This window comes from Panicum virgatum, chromosome 1K, assembly GCF_016808335.1.
Source record: "Panicum virgatum strain AP13 chromosome 1K, P.virgatum_v5, whole genome shotgun sequence".
NCBI lineage: Eukaryota > Viridiplantae > Streptophyta > Magnoliopsida > Poales > Poaceae > Panicum > Panicum virgatum.
The window spans coordinates 583,969-603,246 of record NC_053136.1 but is presented as its reverse complement, the minus strand read 5'-3'; the positions used below and the strand labels follow the sequence as shown (position 1 = coordinate 603,246).

Below are 19,278 nucleotides of genomic sequence, written 5' to 3'. Positions count from 1 at the left end.
GCAGTCCGCTACAAGCCAAGTAGCCACTATGACTTCTCCACGCCGCCATCATCTTTAGATCATGCACACATGAGCACCGATCTCCCAACTTCGGCCTTACATCAGCAGAGGAGTCCACCGCAACACACGAAAGAGGCACCGCCATGCCGGACCCCTCGTTGAAGTACCGCTGCCGCACCATGCACACCAAACATCCGAAATATCTCGCCGGATCCTAGAACTCCGAGACAACTCCTCGCCTAGGCCTCAACTCAAACGTGTGGGGCCTCGCTACATCCATTGTTGCACACCACTCATCATACACCACCTTAAAGTGCACAGAGTCTTCACCACTCCCTCTGCTGGACTCTCCAAGGATCCGGGCTTGCTTCGCTGTCGAGGGTGACATAGTACCACCGAGCCACTCTAAAACCTCACCTTCGTCCTATTGCCGTTCGAATCACCACTACACCACCTGCGTGGACAGAAAGCCTCTAGAGACACAGGTCATCCCTGCTACCTAGGTCAGATTGGAACATCGATCCAGGCCTCAACTCACTCTGCCTGGTCAGATTGTGTCATCGACCAGAGCCTCTGCACACCCTGCACGGTTGGATTGGGTCCTCGACGCGAGCTGCACCAACACAAGAAACATTTTATAATTATAACAGGAAGAAAGGAAGAGAAGAAGTAGCACATCTTGTCGATGTCCGTCAGTGCCATCCGAATTAGCCTAGCTTCGCCTTGAGGAAGGTCACATCGCCGAAGGCACCGCCGACGCCTGCCCAAAATGAGTTGGGTTTTCACCCGCAACATCTGACACGGGGAGCTGTAGAGGTTTAAAAGGACGCCTCCAAGGAGGTAGCGGTGTTCGCAGACATCGCCGTCCAAACTTTCGCCAGCACCTTGGCCAAGCTCCGGAGGAACGACAACAATCATAATTGCAGCCGGCAGAGTGGTGTAGGTGACCAAAATGGGCGTCCCCAACGTTGCCACTGCTCTGCACAACACGGGTGTCACACACTGCCACTGCCGATGCATCAGTCGAGCTGAGCGCCACCGAGCCACATGCTGCCGCCGCAGCTACCATGGCCTTGGGTGCCACCGCCGCCTTCGCAGTGGCCGAGCCGAGCACCGTGCCGTGCGTCGCCGTGCTGCCACGGCAGTGGGCGCCGCCATCGTGGCTACCGTGGGCGCCGCTGTCATGGTAGCCAACCCAACGGCCGAGATGGGCGCCATCGTGTTGCACGCCGCTGCCGGGGCCACCTCCGCAGGGGATTGCTGCAGCCAGGCCATGGGCTCGCCCACCACCGCCGAGGCTGAAGGCGGCTGAAACGAACCGGGTTGTCGAACGGACAACCCGACTCCCTATATCATCGTGATAGTCCTTGGATCAGTAGCTATCACATACAGAACTCATTTCAATTACATATCACAGTCATACTTCTCGATAAAACACAACAAGGGTTTAATTATTACATAATCCTGCGGATTGTAGTACGAAATTCTGGTACAAGCCTGTTGGGCTAAAGAGAAAACAAACAGAACTCGGAAGCGATAGCTAGACTTCTTGGGCATCCTTCATCTTGATGCTCCCTCCTCCACAGGCGAACTTGAGCGAAGCACAAGTAGTCCTTAGTCCTTCCTTCAAAGTCGTCGTCGATCTTCGAGTCGGATCCTGCATCTACCAAACTATCCCCAAGGACGGGATAGATTCACGTCACCATCCGTATGCAAGCTTTAAGTGGATGCATTATGGTATAAAGAAATAGCCAACGGATAAGGCTAGGGCTTCCTATGTGTAGCATCAACAAAGTATAGCATCTGCCAAGTCACCTGACGCGGGCCATTCCAGCATCCCGGACTCCATTCCGGTATCCCGGACTCCCGGTCAACTCACACCTCCGAGACTCACCCAAGTCCCTGATATCCAACCAAGTCGGTGCGAGAACTCCCTCTCCTCGCACCTTAGCTGCTGTCCAAGCAGGAAAGTAGACTAGAGGGTGGTAGAAAAGTATCAAGGCACACTAACTAATGGAAGTAACAGAGGAGTAGGGATGTACATGACCGAGTACGTGGCTATACGTATAGATTTCACCCTGCAGGGGTTGTACACCTGTACACACTCGAATCGCTGCCAGCCAGAGGCCAGCCGACTGACAATGAGACATCGGTCTACTGAGAACAAGAACTAGTAGCCATGGTACCATCCTGCTTTCCCGGGTTTGGGCGCATTCTCTCGCAAGAGGTCGCCCCGGGACTGTGAAGCCATCTAGAATAGGATTCCCATGAATCCCGCGAATCGAGGAATGCCAGGTCCACACCTGCTCCCCCTACACTGATACTACATCCGCCTACAGGCTTGGTACCATGCTTACTAACCTTGGACCGAATCCACCCGCATAGTGATTAGTGGTGTGCATGCTCACAAAGTCCCACTAATCATAGTTACACCAACCGGTTCCTTATATGCCGGGGTGAGCATCTCCGTCCTCATGCGTATCCGCCACAGCAGTCCGCAAAAGGCACCCATTACAGATAAGGCATCCAAAACACCTCAAGAGTCCAACCGTGTCGAACGACACCTACATGCACCCGCAACAGGTGCTCGTAGGGTGTGCCCAACACACACCCCCAGCAAAGTCAACTTGCTCGCCCCCTGCTAAAAGCCCTAATCACCAACTCCTGATATGGTGGATCTCCACTCACGCCAAGACTATCATATCACGAGGAAATCCCACGCAAACACATGCAAGCATATCAACCATTCAACATGGTTTATATTAGGAGTTCAAGGAATAAGGGCACACAATTGGCTATGCAGGTTCATCTCATAACAGTAATAAAGAGATAGCAGTTCTAGCAAGCAATGTCTAATAGGTAGTCAGTTCATAGATGGGCGTGAACCTGAGACTTATCGTAGTTATCCTAGGTCTTCGGAGTCTTCTCGTACTCCGGGACGTCCTTCTGGGTCCTCTGGGCGTCCGGGGCATCGATCTGCTCCTCCTCGCTATGGGCCTATTCGTAATTACTAAAGGGGCCAAAGTACAAGAGTGCACAAAAGACCGGTTGGTTAGACCGGTCAGACCGGTGCCAGGGACCGGTCAGACCGGTTGGCCTACAGCACCCCCTGTACACGATCTCATCCGACGGCCGAGGTTCTTTCTTCGAAACGAAGTCTTCTCCGCGATGCTGTCGTCTTGATGAAGATCCAGTCCGCGGTTTTGGAGGGTCCACGAAACCCGGGTAGGTGGCCGGTTTTGAGAAAACCGCCAAAACCTCACGCGCGGGAAGATTCCCGCCTCCATGCCGTGGCCCTAGACGCCGTTCCCGCCTCGGCCTTCTGACGGCCCTAGACGCCGCCCGCCGCCCGTCACCTCCTCGCCCGCAGCGAGGCCCTAGACGCCGTCGACGCCCGTCGCCTCCGTCAGTCCCGAGACTGACGCCCGTGCCTCCACGACTCGGCGTCTTCAACCGCCGTTCGCCTCCTTGGTTTTGTGGCGCAAACCAAGAAACCCGCCTTCCGTCGCCGCTTGCACCCTCAATCCAGGAGTGGACGCCACAGCTGTCGATCGGTCCCGGCTGCCTTTCACCGCCGTCCACAGCACGGTCCATCGGCCACAGCACCTCCACGACAGCTCCCCGTCGACACTCGACGCCCGTGTACCTGCAATCCAAAGACCAAGCGCATGATCACACCGCACGGTTGACAATTCACTCATCACAGGCAGGATAAAGTACTCTCGTTCCCCAATCTCCCCCTTGATGAGTGCATTATCAACACACCACCTGAAACCAGAGAAGTGATAAAAAGAGAAGCAAGAAAGTGAAGAACTCAAGCAAGTGACACAAAGCTCAGAAAAGCAGAAACAGTCACTTACTCAAGCAGAGATCGATCCCCTAAGACAAGGGCAATGGCTCGACGCAATCGATCAAAAGCCAAAACATGACTCCTCAAAGACAGAGGTAACGCTCGACGCAGTCATGCAAGAAGTAGAGGGAAAACGAGGAAAACCAGGAGCCAAAAACAAAGCAGAAACTCCACAAGCAAAGCTTTTCCCTCTCACAAGTGCAACTCTCCCAAAATAATGCACTCTCAAAACCTTGTGCACAACAAGTTTTTCAAAAATCAAACAAGTCTCCCCCTTGTTCGATCACTTCTCCCAAAATTCTCCCCCTTGCTGGCACATGCACACATCAAGGCTAAAAAGACCTAAAGCTTCCCCTGAAGCTGAGACTCCCCCTGAATAGATGCTATGCAATGAATGCAATGCAGGAGGTGTAAGTGAAAGCATTCAGGGATACAAAGATATGAGCAACATCTAGTCTCAAGCACGTGTGCATCCATAAACAAGACCTGCATCTAGCTCAACAGGGTATATCAAATCAGTCTAGAGCTAGGCAAGTTCAGTTTAGAAGAAATAAAAGCATCACCCATGATCTAGCACTAACAAGTAGGGAATGGAAAGCAGTGCTACTCAAACTCATATAGGTGAGCCAAAGCAGCCAAAAACATGTTGTTAACATTCATTTTTCAATCAATTTTATATCAACCAATTCTTAATGCCAGGGGTTGAAAGCTTGACATGCTTCACTTAGCAACGAGGCCAAGCCTATGCCAAAGACAATCAGAAGCTTAAGGCACTCGTTTCAGTCATGCACAGCCTTGCCCGGGTTCTCACAAGTGCAAAGTGAGCCATCCCGAAAGCTCGATCAGTGCGACAAGCAATCCCGCCTGAATCTTTTCAATCCATTTCAAGTACAGTTCAAGCAATTTTTATCACATTTAGATCATTTCAAGTATGAATTGCTGAACAAAAGGCTACACTAGCATGAATAAGATAGCAAAGCATATCGACACGCCCTAACATGCTAGTAGCCAAGACAGGGTGAACATGTTTTCAGATTTTCAAATCAAAATAGCTTAACTCAGATGATGTCATATACACAGTGGAGCAAGCTATACATGATCAAATTTATCAACTCACACTAGCAGTCACTAGAAGATCATAGCAAGGTATACAAGAATGCTAGTGCAAGTGAGATAATGCAAAAAGCAAACATGTATAATGCATATGCACAATGCAACTACCAAACCTAGAAAACCAAGAGAAGAAAAAACAAAGACCTACAAAGCTAACCAAACAAAAGTCAGCGATCAAAAGGGGTAACAAACCCCAAGCTCCTCTCGCAAGCGAGCAAAGGTGTCCTGCTCTAGCGGTTTGGTGAGGATATCTGCGGTTTGCCTCTCTGAAGGGACATGGATCAGGTCAATGTGTCATCTCTCATGGTTGTCTCGCAGGAAATGAAATCGGATGTCTATGTGCTTTGTTCTGGAGTGTAGGACATGGTTCTTTGCAATGCTAATGGCTGACATGTTGTCTACAAAGATGGGAACCCTACCGAAACTCAAGCCATAATCCTGCAAGGTTTGTTTCATCCAAAGTATTTGGGAACAGCAGCTAGCAGCGGCAACATACTCAGCTTCTGTGGAAGAAAGCGCTACGCTAGCCTGCTTGCGAGAGGACCAAGACACCAAAGATGTACCGAGAAATTGACAAGTGCAGGATGTCGACTTGCGATCCAACCGACAGCCACCGAAATCGGCATCAGAAAAGCCCACCAAAACCAGAGAAGAATCCGCAGAATACCAAAGACCAAATTCAGGGGTGAATTTCAGATACCTGAAGATGCGTTTCACCACCTGCCTGTGGGAGGTGCGTGGAGAAGACTGGTAGCGTGCACAAAGGCCGACGCCGAACTGGATGTCCGGTCGCGTTGCCGTCAGGTACAAGAGAGAGCCAATCATGCTCCTGTACTCCTTCTGGTCCACCGCATCGCCGTCCAAGTCCTCATCAAGCGCCGTGGATGTGTTGATCGGAGTCAGCTGAGGAGACATGTCGCTCATGTCGAACTTCCGCAGCAGGTCTCTAGTGTACTTGGCTTGATGGACAAAAGTGCCCTGAGGAGTTTGCTTGATCTGCAGCCCGAGGAAGAACTGCAGCTCACCCATTATGCTCATCTCGAACTCCCTGGACATCTGCTCAGAAAACTTGGAGACAAGAGCGTGAGAAGAGCCACAAAAGATAATATCATCCACGTATATCTGAACTAAGAGAAAATCAGTGTCATATCGCATGAGGAACAAAGTTTTATCCACACATCCTATTTTAAAGCCCCGAGCCAGCAAAAAGGTTTTCAATCTATCATACCAAGTTCTAGGTGCCTGTTTCAAACCGTAAAGAGCTTTTTGAAGTTTATAAACACGGTTTGGAAACTTGGGATTTTCGAAACCAGGGGGTTGCTTCACATAAACCTCTTCTTCGATAAAACCATTCAAGAAGGCAGATTTCACATCGATTTGGAAAACTTTAAAACCCTTGGAAGCAGCAAATTCAAGAAAGATTCGAATAGCTTCCAAACGAGCAACAGGGGCAAAAGTCTCCTCAAAATCAATACCCTCTTTTTTGCAAAACCCCTGGGCAACAAGACGAGCCTTGTTCCGAACAACCAACCCATCCTCACCCTGCTTGTTTTTGAAAACCCACTTCGTTCTGATGGGATTACAAGCAGGTGGAGGCTTGACTAAAACCCAAACTTGGTTTCTTTCAAAAATTTCAAGCTCCTCATGCATGGCATTGACCCAATTAGAATCAGAAATAGCGTGTCCAATATCTTTGGGCTCAAAAGAGGCAACAAACGCTGAATGAGCAAAGCCAGCGATACTTGTTACCTTGAACCTGGTGACTCGCTCGTTGAGATCACCTAGCATCTGTTGAGGTGGATGGCGGCGCTGAATGTGTCGCGGTGCTTCCCTTGTCGAAGTCGCCTCCTCCTCAACAAAATCTGGTGTTTCCTCAGGTACATCTGGTGAAGCCTGAGTCACCTGTTCGACCGGCCCCCGGGAAGTAGACGTAGTCGGGTCGGGGCCGTCGTCATCGTCTGAGCTCGTGGCGGAAGCAACTGGGTCCACAGCACGCGTGGTAGCCTCAGGGTCGCCCTCCGCAGCTTCTTCCTCCTCATCTTCAAAGATGGAGGTGCCAAGCTTATCATCTCCTGCAACTTCAAAGACAGAAGAATTGCACGGTGCAGTCACGTCGAAAGTGACCTCACAAGTCTCTCTGACGATGTTAGTATCAATAATCAGCACACGGTACGCTCTAGAGTGAGAAGCATAACCGAGAAAAATGTCGTCAGACGAGCGAGACTCAAACTTATCAAGATTTCCATCTTTCAGCACAAAACACCGGCAACCGAAAACTCTGAGATGGTCAACACGGGGCTGGCGTCCAAACCGCAACTCATAAGAAGTCCTGTGCATGAAAGCACGCAAGAAAATGCGGTTGGACACATAACAAGCGGTGTTAACCGCCTCAGCCCAGTATTTGCGAGGAGTCCTATGCTCATCGAGCATCGTCCTCGCCATCTCAACCAGCGTCCGATTCTTCCGCTCTACAACTCCATTCTGCTATGGAGTGTAGGGAAAAGAATACTGGTGTTCAAGCCCTTGATCACTGCAAAAGGCGTCAAAACGAGCGTTTTTGAATTCTGTGCCATTATCACTGCGAATCGCTCGCATGGCCTGGGGTAGCTCGTTTTTCAACATCAAGATCAAGTCTCGAACAAACTCAAAAGCCTCATCCTTGGTTCTCATGAAAAAGACCCAAGAATAGCGAGAAAAGTCGTCCACAATCACAAGAACGTACCACTTCCCACCAACAGACATCACCCGAGAAAGACCGACAGTGTCCATGTGTAGCAACTCTCCAGGGTGAGAGGTCATCACCTGATTAACAGGCGGATGTGAAGTGGCAATCATCTTCCCGTGGCGACACGGATGGCAAACAAGGTCCTTTTCAAATTTCAATTTGGGCAATCCTTGGATCAGGCCAAGTGAGCTCAGTCTCGACAACAAGTCAAAGCTCAAATGTCCAAGTCCCCTATGCCACTTCCATAGATCAGAAGAAGGACCAGCCATCAAGCAATGAGAAGGGCCAAAAGGAGTTCCAGAGAAGTCAACCAAGAAAACCCGATCGCGAGGTGTAATCCGGCAAACCAAATCTCCCCTGGAATCCAAAACACACGAGCAATCCTCCTTGAAGCGAACCTCAAACCCCTCATCAAGAAGTTGCGAAACAGAGAGCAAATTGAACCCAAGGTTCGAAACCAAAGCAACCTCTCTCAGGGTAAAGCGATCAGAAATTCGAACAGCGCCAAGTCCACGTACCTTTCCTCTTCCATTATCCCCGAACACAATGTACTCCTTTGAGCGCATCGGGGTGAGGCTGGAGAACCATTTGTCATTTCCAGTCATGTGGCCCGAACAACCGGAGTCCATGATCCACCTGTTCTCCAAGCCTCCGACGCACATCAGTAGTGAGACAAAGGGTGAGCAAATGTCTCAACACTGGGGTTAGCAAAGTGAGAAGCAAACCAGTGTCGAGCCATTTGCTCTACAGAAGGGTTAGCAAAACCAGACAAAGCGTATCCCTCGTCCCGTCTACCGCGTGACTGACGAACACCACCGCGAGGAAAGCGTGGAGCGTCGAAACCTCCTCCAAAGCCTCGGTCCCGTGGTCCATAGCCGTACAGAAAACAACCAGGAGCACGACCGGCAAAGCGACCACCCGCTGGAGCACGGTAACCACCATCGTCTCCCTGACCTCCACCTACACGGCGCGCCCTAGCATCTTGCCTACCACCACGCCGAGAAGGACCATGCACCCGAGCAGAGTACATGTCCGCGTTCCGTCTCTCCTGCTCTCGCCTCACAGCCCGCTTCCTCCTGAAGCAAAACTCCTCCAGGTGACCTTCCCTGTCACAGAACTCGCAGTGATACCTCACCTCACGCTTGGGAGGTGGAGGTCTAGCCTGCGGACGGGGAGGAGCAGCCCCCTTCTTCTGGGCAACCTGGGCTGCGGCAGCAGGGAGCGTGTCGAGGGAATTCCTCAGCTCATTAGGCTTTGGAACCCAAACTTGCTTCTGCGGAGGTGCTTTCGGTGGTTCTTTAAGCACACCATCCGCAGGGTCAACAAGCGAAGGCTGCGTGCTCGTGCTAGCAGTGTTTCCAGCAGCCTTGCCAATCTTACCATACAACCTGTCAAAGTCTGACTTCGTGTATGTGTAACCGACCCCAAACCCATCACCACGCTTGAACTGCTTAATCATCATGCCCAACTGCGGCTCACTGCTAGAAACCCAACTCAGAATCGCCCTAAGGTATGTGTTCTCATTCTCCAAGTTGGCTTTCTCTACCGCAAGATTATCCAAATCAGAAATCAAACCAGGGCAAACAGAGCAGTCAATAGGTGGGCTAGACTCTACGACCTTAGTCTTTCTAAAAGACTTGATCAAAGCGTTCTTCTCCTCTAGGTCCAACCTAAGCGTGGCACAAAGCTTACAAGCGCCAAGCAAAGCAGGCCTAGATCTAAGCTCCTCTAGTTCACAAACAACAGTAGCAAACTTGGACTGCAAAGAAGCTAGATCAGACTTGAAGATAGGACACTCATCACATTCAAGCACATCACTAACAATGGGAGCGTCCTTGACAAGTTCAAGCTCATGCTTGGCCTTGGCTAGCTCATGAGACACGTCAGAAAGCGAAGTCTTAGCAACATCTAAGTTCGCGATGTTCTCATCATGCTTGGCACGGAGAGCAACAAGATCATTCATATGAGATATGCAGCCAACGCACTCATCCTCACTAGATTTCTCCCTAGCACAAGCCAGCTCAGCCCTAAGCTTTCTACGCTCTCTAGCTGCTTCCTTAAGCAGCCTCTTCTGGTTGTCAAGAGCGGCGTACAACTCCCTAACCTCTGTATCAAGCAGGTCGATCGTGGAGTTTACCTCTGAATCGCTCTCGGATCAAGGAGAAGAGCTGGAGTGCGTCGGTGTAGCAGGTCCACCCGAAGACGCATGAGCACCATCGGCTTCGCCCGCCATGGTGCAGAAGCTCTTGCGCCGACCGGCCGCCAAGCAAAGGCCAATGAAGCCGGTGGCTTCCTTGTCCCGCTTCTTCTTCTTCTTGTCGTCGTCGTCGGAGGTCGGTGAAGAAGAGCAGTCGGTGTCGGAGCTGTTGTCGAGGCCGCTGAGCTGTGCCAGGAAGGCCTTCTCCCGCTTCTTGGCCTTGTACTGGAAGCGCTTCTTAAGCGACTCCTTGTCGAAGCGTCCTCCCCGGTCACGACTGCGGTGCTTGTGGCATCGACGCTCCTTGTTGGAGCTTCCCTCGTCGTGGTCGCGGTGGCGGTAGTAGTCGAAGGAGTTGTTCTGGCCACCGCCGGACTTCTTGGAGCAATCGGCGATGAAGTGGTTCAGATCGCCGCAGTTGTAGCACCTGGGGTTCTTCTTCTTCTGCCTGTTGTGGTAGATGCGCTGGAACTTGCTGATGAGGAGGCACAAGTCGTTGTCGCCCAGCGTCTCCAGCTGCTCATCTGAAACAGAAGGCAAAGAGGCAAGAGAAAAGCCAAGAGCAGAGTTAGCGTTAGAGCTCAATCAACCACCTGGGCCAGTCACAAGAGCGATGCTCTGGGAAGGAGGGCACCATTGAGCTTGGCTCGTGTCTGGTTATCCACCTCCGTGGCCTTGAGCTTGCTGAAAAGCTCGTTCACGGTCAGTGTCTCATAGCCTGCAGACTCAATGATCGTGTTCACCTTGAGATCCCACACAGAGCGGTCAAGTGCATAGAGCAACTTGAGAGCCTTCTCGTGCTCTGTGTACTCAAGGGCACCAGCAGATCTGTTCGCATTGATTTTGTTCACAATCAACTGAAAACGACTGAACATCAAGTCAATGCTCTCACCCGGCTCCTGTGTGAAGTTCTCGTACTCAAGCCGGTGAGTCTCGAACAGTCTGGCCTTCACCTGAGGTGTACCCTCATGGTAGCTCTCAAGGCACGTCCAAATTTTGTCGGCTTCCTGAAAACCCTGGATGCGTGAGAACTCCGCACGAGAGACACCAGCGAACAAGACATTGACGGCCTTAGCGTTAGCCTCGTGCTGGGTCACCTGGAGAGGTGTGGTCCGAACAGCAAGCACCTCGTAAAGCTGGATCGTGGTAATTTCCCAGACATATGCTCCCATGCTCTGCAGGAAGGCTCTCATGCGAACATTCCAGTAGGCATAATCCTCGCTGGAAAACACCGGGATCTTACCAAGACTCGCCATGGTCGCCGAGTGGTTTTCGAACCGGTTAAGGTACTGAAAACCTCAACCAAGCTTTGATACCAATTGAGGGACCGAAGCCGGCGACCAGAGGGGGGGTGAATGGGAGCCGATCAAAATTTCTTTCGAAATTCAACCAGTCGGCCTATATCCCGAAATCTCCAAAACCCTCAAGCGTTCTGACCAAGTTTTGGAATAGCTATTGAAAAGCTAAACCAACACAAAAGGCCTCGAACGAGCGAGCGAAACCACGAAGCAAATCGGAAGCGAATCGGGAAAACTGCAGAACTGATCTGCCTGGACCGGTCTGACCGGTGCGCTGGGCCGGTCTGACCGGTCTCGGCTGTTCAGAAACTAGCAGACCGGTCTGACCGGTCTTGCCTACCGGTCTGACCGGTGGCACCCAGAAAACCCCCGAAAACTTGGATTCAAACGAAGAATCTCAACCAAACGACCACCAAAATCGATGAAACTTGGGGGATAGCTTCGCCCCTACCCCGTGATCATATCCCTAAGAGATCTCATCCTAAAGATCAACAAATCTTGAGAATTCGAGGAGAGATCAAGAAGGATTGGGGTTTTCTCAAAAACTCAAGAAATCCAATTAAAAAAAGCTCGTGATTCCAGAGGGTTTGGGGCAGGATTAGAAGCACGAGAATCACAACAAAGAACTCGTAGAATCCTCGCAATCATGTGCACCAAAAACGAAATCGAAATCCATCACACAAGGGCACAAAAACGAGGAGATTGAATTGATTCAAAAGCCCAGAGGGCACAAGGAGGATGGGGCCTCCTTTCCCAATCAAATCCAATACAAACTCTCACAAATCCATGTACTAATTCTACTCTAAAGAGAAGAACAGAGGGAGAGGAACACAGGGGCGGCAGCCTGGGAGTTAGAACAATTCACGGACGCAATACAAAAGCCGCAATTAACCTAACACAAGTGAAGGGGTATTTATACCCGCGGGACCGGTTGGCCTGCAGCACCCCCTGTACACGATCTCATCCGACGGCCGAGGTTCTTTCTTCGAAACGAAGTCTTCTCCGCGATGCCTCCGTCTTGATGAAGATCCAGTCCGCGGTTTTGGAGGGTCCGCGAAACCCGGGTAGGTGGCCGGTTTTGAGAAAACCGCCAAAACCTCATGCGCAGGAAGATTCCCGCCTCCACGCCGTGGCCCTAGACGCCGTTCCCGCCTCAGCCTTCTGACGGCCCTAGACGCCGCCCGACGCCCGTCACCTCCTCGCCCGCAGCGAGGCCCTAGACGCCGTCGACGCCCGTCGCCTCCGTCAGTCCCGAGACCGACGCCCGTGCCTCCACGACTCGGCGTCTTCAACCGCCGTCCGCCTCCTTGGTTTTGTGGCACAAACCAAGAAATCCACCTTCTGTCGCCGCTTGCGCCCTCGATCCAGGAGTGGACGCCACAGCTGTCGCCCGGTCCGAGCTCTGGTCCCGGCTGCCCTTCACCGCCGTCCACCGCATGGTCCATCGGCCACAGTACCTCCACGGCAGCTCCCCGTCGACACTCGACGCCCGTGTACCTGCAATCCAAAGACCAAGCGTACGATCACACCGCATGGTTGACAATTCACTCATCACAGGCAGGATAGAGTACTCTCGTTCCTCACTAGGTCGGTTAGGAGATGGGTTTAGGCCCAGACTGGTTAGAGAGGTTTAGTTAGCTTTTGCATTTGATTTGAATGGCTGAATTCAAATCAAATGCCACACAATTTCAAACAAAAACATTCAAGCCAAATTTTGAAACAAGGGAGATTCAAATAAAACCCAACTCCAATATAGCACACTAACATTTATATCCTTATATTTGTTCTGGTTTTAATTTACTAGGAACTTGAGAAAGAAAAAGAGATCAACCTTATATTATTCTAGCTATTAACACTTGCACACAAAAAGTTTTTGAAATTTCACATTTTTGTACTATATAACATTCCGTAAAAATACGGGATGTTACAGCGGCCAACACCGGAACCATCCCGAAACGGCCGGTGGAGTGCGGGGTCAACCCACCAGCGTGCGATTCTGGCCTCCATAAGAGCAGAGCAGATCTGGCTGCTGGCCATGTCTAGGGCGCAAGGCGGAAGGAAGAATAGAGTGGAAGAAAAAATGAAGAGAGAGAGATGGGAACGAGGGAGATGACGACGTCCCAGCCGCCGCCCTCCTCGCTACTCGCTAGACTTCCGGCTGGCAGCTTTGATGGCGGCGGAGGCAGGGAGAGGCGACAGGATGGGGTAGGGCAGCGCGACGGGGGAGCCACCCGAGCAGCCTAGGAAGACAACATGGGGGCTGGGGTAGCTGTCCCGCTGGATACACTAGTGTAAATTTAACACTTTCACTCATTATTAGCACTTGGATTCAAAAAGGGTCTAAAAGCCTAGTTAGTTACCGAAGTAACCCCATATTGAAACGCTAACAAGAATTGCCTCACGTTATAAAAATCAATCACCATATTTTGCTAATATCAGATTAAAAAGCATGTTACAAAATCACTGACATAAGCACCATGCCACGTAATGTAATGTGACATGAAGTATAGACATATGCAAGTTAGTTTTATTTGTCGTGTTGCATGGCTTTATGCCAAATGACATCATGAAAGATAGTTAGATCTAATTAGAACGTACTAGTCTATCAACTCGTGCTCCCGCATGGGCTAGTTATCTAATAATTATCTATGTCAAGCTCTTTTTAACCAATTAAATATCATAATTTAAAGATACATATTTATCATGATGTAATTGTAATAAATGGGATAGGTTTAGTTACTAACATTTTTTTCTCACATTGCATCACACATCTATGTGTTTGACATGTATTCAATTGAACATTTTGTTCGAGCTATGTGAACAACATGAAAATTGATATTCTTATCTCTTCTCTTATACATAATATATGGTGACACACACATTATGGTTAGTATTTTATATAAATAATAACATAAATAGTATATTAATAATGATAGAAATAGTAATTTAGAATTTTATATTGATGTGCGTTAAGATTTTATCATAATAATATAATTTTGATTCAGATTTTGGGTTTATTTTAACTTTTTGTTATGTTATCATTGGATAATATGTATAAATATTTAAGGGGTTATTTGATATTATTTATAATAGCATAAGTGGGTAATTTGCATGAAGATTAGGGGATTACTTTAGATTATTTTTCATAATGGCAGAGGTGGGTAATTTAGATACATATTTAGGGGGTTACTTTAGTCTATTTTCATAATGACAAAGGTGGGTAATTTGTCAGAACAAATAACAGATCAAATGGCTATTATGATTAGAGTTGCCGAATTGATGGCTAGATGTTTCTAATTTTTATGAGAATTTGTAGAATTTCTCTATTTTTTAGACTGTCCACCTAGGATCCTAGATGGCTTCATCTGGAGGCTTCAAAAGGAGCCTCCAATTAGTAATAGTAAGATTTTATCTATTTCCTCCTATTTTCTTGTTAGAGAAAAACAGTATTAATCTTATTACCTCCTAGCTTAGAAGGGTAATATGCGATAATAACCTATCAAATTAAATATATCTGAATATGGACGGTTCATATATAGTCGATTCAGAGTAGCATATGTAGTAAATTTTGCAAACGGGAAAATAAGGGTGATGACTATATATCCAAATGAATTAAATCTTATTACCGTTGATGTTGATGTCGCTGGCATACGTAGGCTCAGATCGATGATATGATCAACTAGAATGTTGTTCCAGTATCTCACCATTCATCATCACCTTTTGCATTGTCCTGTCCCTATCTCCATTATATTCCCGATCGATTATATTTACCTATATACATGTATGCATGTGAGCCAGCAAAGTTATCTGTGTGTGGAGCAGTCGATAGAGGGACAAAGTAAAAACTCATGAAACTGACAGGGTCATGAGAATCAAATCAATAAATTTTTTTTTGACCAAATGACAATTCGAGGAAATTAAACTTACCATTGCGTACACAGTTAACTAATCCCTTTGCGTCATAACAGCCGGCTGGTGTACGTGGAGTAGTTGGAATCAATAATATGGAAGAAATAACATTAGAGTTGATTTGATCACATCCATGTTCTACATGGGTGCATGGTTTAAGTACATGGGGAGAATCATCAAGCAAGAAGAGGAACAAGGAAAACCTTTTGCTTTTGGTGCGCATGATGACAAGCTATTAGTAGCGATAATAATATAATAAAGATGATGGATCGGAAGGTATTGAATGGAAGGAAGAAAGAGTAGTAAGAAGAAATGGATGATGCATGTATTTGTTGTTGACCATATGATGCATGGATGTTAGTTTGTTGCGTTTGTTGGAGATCGATCGAGAAACATGCATGCATGGTGGTCAGAGATGCATGGGGCACATGGAAAAATAACGCGTGTATATATATATATATATATATATATATATATATATATATATATATATATATATATATATATATCCTATACGACTAGGTCTTGCGTATGTGGGGTTTGCATTATGTCCATTACACACACACCATCCAAGTTGAGATTATATAGGATCGAGTGAAATGCATGAGGACAATTCCAGTTAGCTTATGACTTTTTTTTTGGCTGTTATGAACTAGAGGAGGCGCAGAAAGTGTGGAGGTCAAGAAGCATGTGACATGTCACATGTATGTTATAGGAATTGACTGTCAATGTATGTAACAGAAGAGAGCAACATTGTATAGGTTATGATAACAAGCTGGATGGTAGATTTTCCTGTTTGTTTGTTTGCATATAGTGTTAACGCAACAAATTAAATGTCCAAGTTAAAGTATAAATAATTGTACTGCAACATGGTATATAGAGATCCTACTACCTAACCACAAGAGTGCAACATGTTAAAACAACGCACATGCGAATTAGAATGTTAACTAATCCATATTATCCCAAATTCCCAATACAGTGAATGCACATTTGCATTGGCAGTCATTATTCTTTATTACATGCAGGTGAGACTTGGCTATAGACCGGTTTGCAGCATATAAAAAAACCTTGACTTTGCATGTCTCTCTTTTCGAGAACAGAAATTGAATTCCCTTGTTTCCGGAGACGGAGGAAATCAAATAAAATAGTACTCCAACCCCTAGCTTGCATTGTCCTTTTTTCCTAGATCTTGAATCCACAGGTACGTTGCATTGAGACTTCAATTCCTCCGATCCTATCCTTTTTTTTCATACATCCTGTGCTTGCTGCTTTGTTGCTTGCTTGGATTTTTCTTCCACCATCAGTACGTTAACGTTGCTGGATGGGGCAGCACCTGATGCCTCTTTGGTCTTTGCCCAGAGGACCAAGTATAACCCAACAATTACAAGAGCAGAGCCCAGCGCGCTGGAGAATAATCAAAGCACATCCATATTTATTTCTAACTTTTTACTGCAGATGAATAAAGAATAAAGAATAATCCAGCTGTGGATGCTGATGTTTGTACACATAATTTGACTAAGAAATCAATTATTGAACTATATATATAATTTGCACATTGAGTAAATGAGGGTGATGTACTCTACTTCCTCCATTCTCCTTTGATAGTCCTATTTCCAAAAATAAATTATTCTCTTTTGACAGTTCTATTTGAGTTGACATCTTAGGAATAGTAGAGAGAGTGTTCGATGTCCGTTGAGAGTAACTTTTCTAAAAAAAGATTGGTGTATGTATAGATACTAACATTGAAATCGAGAAGTCGTAATTAATGAGATGATAAGCAGAGTCCTTGGTCATTGCATCACGATCAAATATATAGGATGATTAAAAGAGAATGGAGAAGTACCTTCCAAGATGGAGCTGCTCATGGAGAGCGACGATGTTGATAGCACCTGCTATGAGTTGTATCAGAGGTGTGAATGCAGTCGTGAAGACTGGCCCTCTTTGCTCGATGCACCAAGACATGGCCAGAAAACCAATTCCGGACCCCATTATCCCCTAAGAGAAGACAATTATTGTTTTCTTTTGTCAAGAGAGAATGTTCTGCTTATTGAGTAAAAAGTTACTGTTATAAAATTATTTGCCTCTTATACATATCAATTATAGATAGCAAAAAAAAAACACGTAGCAATAATAATTACCACGAAGAGCACCGTGATGATCTGAAGCTTGGTTCTGAGGATCCAGACTGACAGGTCCCTCTCTGTAGCCATCCCCACAGAAGCCATCTGAAGGAAGCTGAGCAGAAACATCAAGGCATTTCCAGAGTAGAGTGCTGGGTACTTCTTCCCCAGCTTGGACTGGAGGATGAACCAAAAGGACCAACATGCTGCGGCAGCAAGTAGGGCCACAGACCCAGTCACCCATCTATGCGCACCGTGGCCTGCACCCATTGCTTGTGGTGCAGATGATGAGGAGGTCAGTGATGGGCCTTGGTAGAGTGCAAGGATGATTGCCCCAGTGAACCCTACTGTCGTGCCAATAACCTTTGCTACGCCGGCTCCAGTTTTCAGGTCCAGTTTTTCCATGCTGCACGCAGTAGTTACAACAGCACGCATGACACAATTATATTTTCATTTAGGTATGGCATTAGTATTACTTATTAGCTAAATAAATGTTTTTAAAATAAAAAACAATAATGAAGAGATGGATTGCCGTACCCAAAAGGAAGTGCCACAACGAAAGTGAACATGGGAGTCATGTTGATGAAGGCACATGCAAATGTTGCTGTGGTGTACCGTAGCCCCACGAAGAATAGCCATTGGGTAAGTGAGGCACTACACATGCATGTAAATATAACAAAGAAGGCCGATCGATTAGCAGCACAACTCAAAATTAACCAGTGATATCATAGAGAGACGCACTCATAATTCACAACGACGACTTACCCAAGCACTGCACTGAAGAAGAGATACACAAAGATCTCTAGTGTCAGCTTAGGCCTTGTCTTCCTACATGCATGCACGCGCATCATATCATATCATATATGTGAGAACAGACAGACAACTTCAAATTAAATTTTGTCAAGGAAATTAAGATCCATATTAATTCCGACTTTGATTCAAAGACACCGTACAAGGACTTTGATTCAAAGACACCGCAGTTCAAATCAAAAGCTAATAAGGATGCTTACCTTTCTCGGAAGTAGGCGATGGGGGCGAGGAAGAGGAAGGCAGTGAACTGGCGAAGTGTGATGAGTACAGTGGTGTGCATCCCTTGGTTGAAAGCCATCTTTGTCAGCGTGTTAAGCACGGCAAAGACAACAACAACAGCCAGCATTGTTGCTGTAGGCTTACAATCGCCCCAAGCATAACGGCCCATCTATCACTGCGTGCTTGGTTGATACTACTCTTGATAAAAACCAAGCTGCCAAGAGTGATGCTAGCCAACAATAGCTAGCTGTTCGTTGGACTACAATAGAAGCTGTATATATATGTGTAACATGCAAGTGCTCTGGATCCAATGCAATTTGTTTTGCCTTACACCTCACACTCACGCAGGAGGCTATTTATATATATGATGGCCAATTGGCCATGGCCTCCTGCAGTGAGCAATCCTGTAGCTAGGGAGACCAAGTAGGTTGCTAGTTTGCTTTATGTGCACTCAAGAATGGTACCATCGAATAAGATATACTTATAATGCATGTTTTTTGCAGCTGGCCAAGGGATCTTTTTCTAGCTAGACCGTTCATTTTTATTTTGTTTTTTTTTACCAAGACTAGAGACCATTCAATTGGATGCACCTAGCTATCATGACAAATTAAAGAACTAGCGGGAGAATTTTGCATGTAATTTTAATTGGCAAAATAGTCACTTTGGTCCTTCAACTTTGCTCCAAGGGCTAAAATTAAAGAGGGCGAAGAAGGTGGGATGCTTCATTTGGAAAAGCTAAGCTTCAAAATTTTATTCATATTTGCATTGAGGAAAAAGTTTCTTGCACATGTAGTATTAGGACTAGGCATAACCTAGTTTGTTCTTGCACACAGAGAGAAAAGGAAGGGTTAAACATACTCCAACAACAAGCATATATATTGAAGAATATAATCGTTTTAGAAAATGGCAATAAATAAATCAAAAGGAAGGCAAGGAATAATGTAAATGTGATGAAGCTGCCGATGCAACATATTTGTGCAAGGGTTAGTTGGGCAGCTGGGCCTCTTGTTGAAAAGCATGCACGCAGCATCTAATGC

At 47.1% G+C, this 19,278-nt stretch overlaps 1 protein-coding gene across 1 annotated transcript; it reads right to left on the bottom strand.

The window, feature by feature from the left end:
• Positions 1-16,040: 16,040 nt before the first annotated feature.
• Positions 16,041-18,658, bottom strand: LOC120655197 (WAT1-related protein At3g30340-like). Its single transcript, XM_039933272.1, has 6 exons — positions 18,223-18,658; positions 17,978-18,040; positions 17,750-17,866; positions 17,231-17,618; positions 16,936-17,087; positions 16,041-16,496 (listed from the first exon to the last, which is right to left on the bottom strand). Exons 1-6 carry the CDS (start codon positions 18,408-18,410, stop codon positions 16,340-16,342), a joined length of 1,065 nt encoding a protein of 354 aa, XP_039789206.1. The 5' UTR covers positions 18,411-18,658; the 3' UTR covers positions 16,041-16,339.
• Positions 18,659-19,278: the final 620 nt, after the last annotated feature.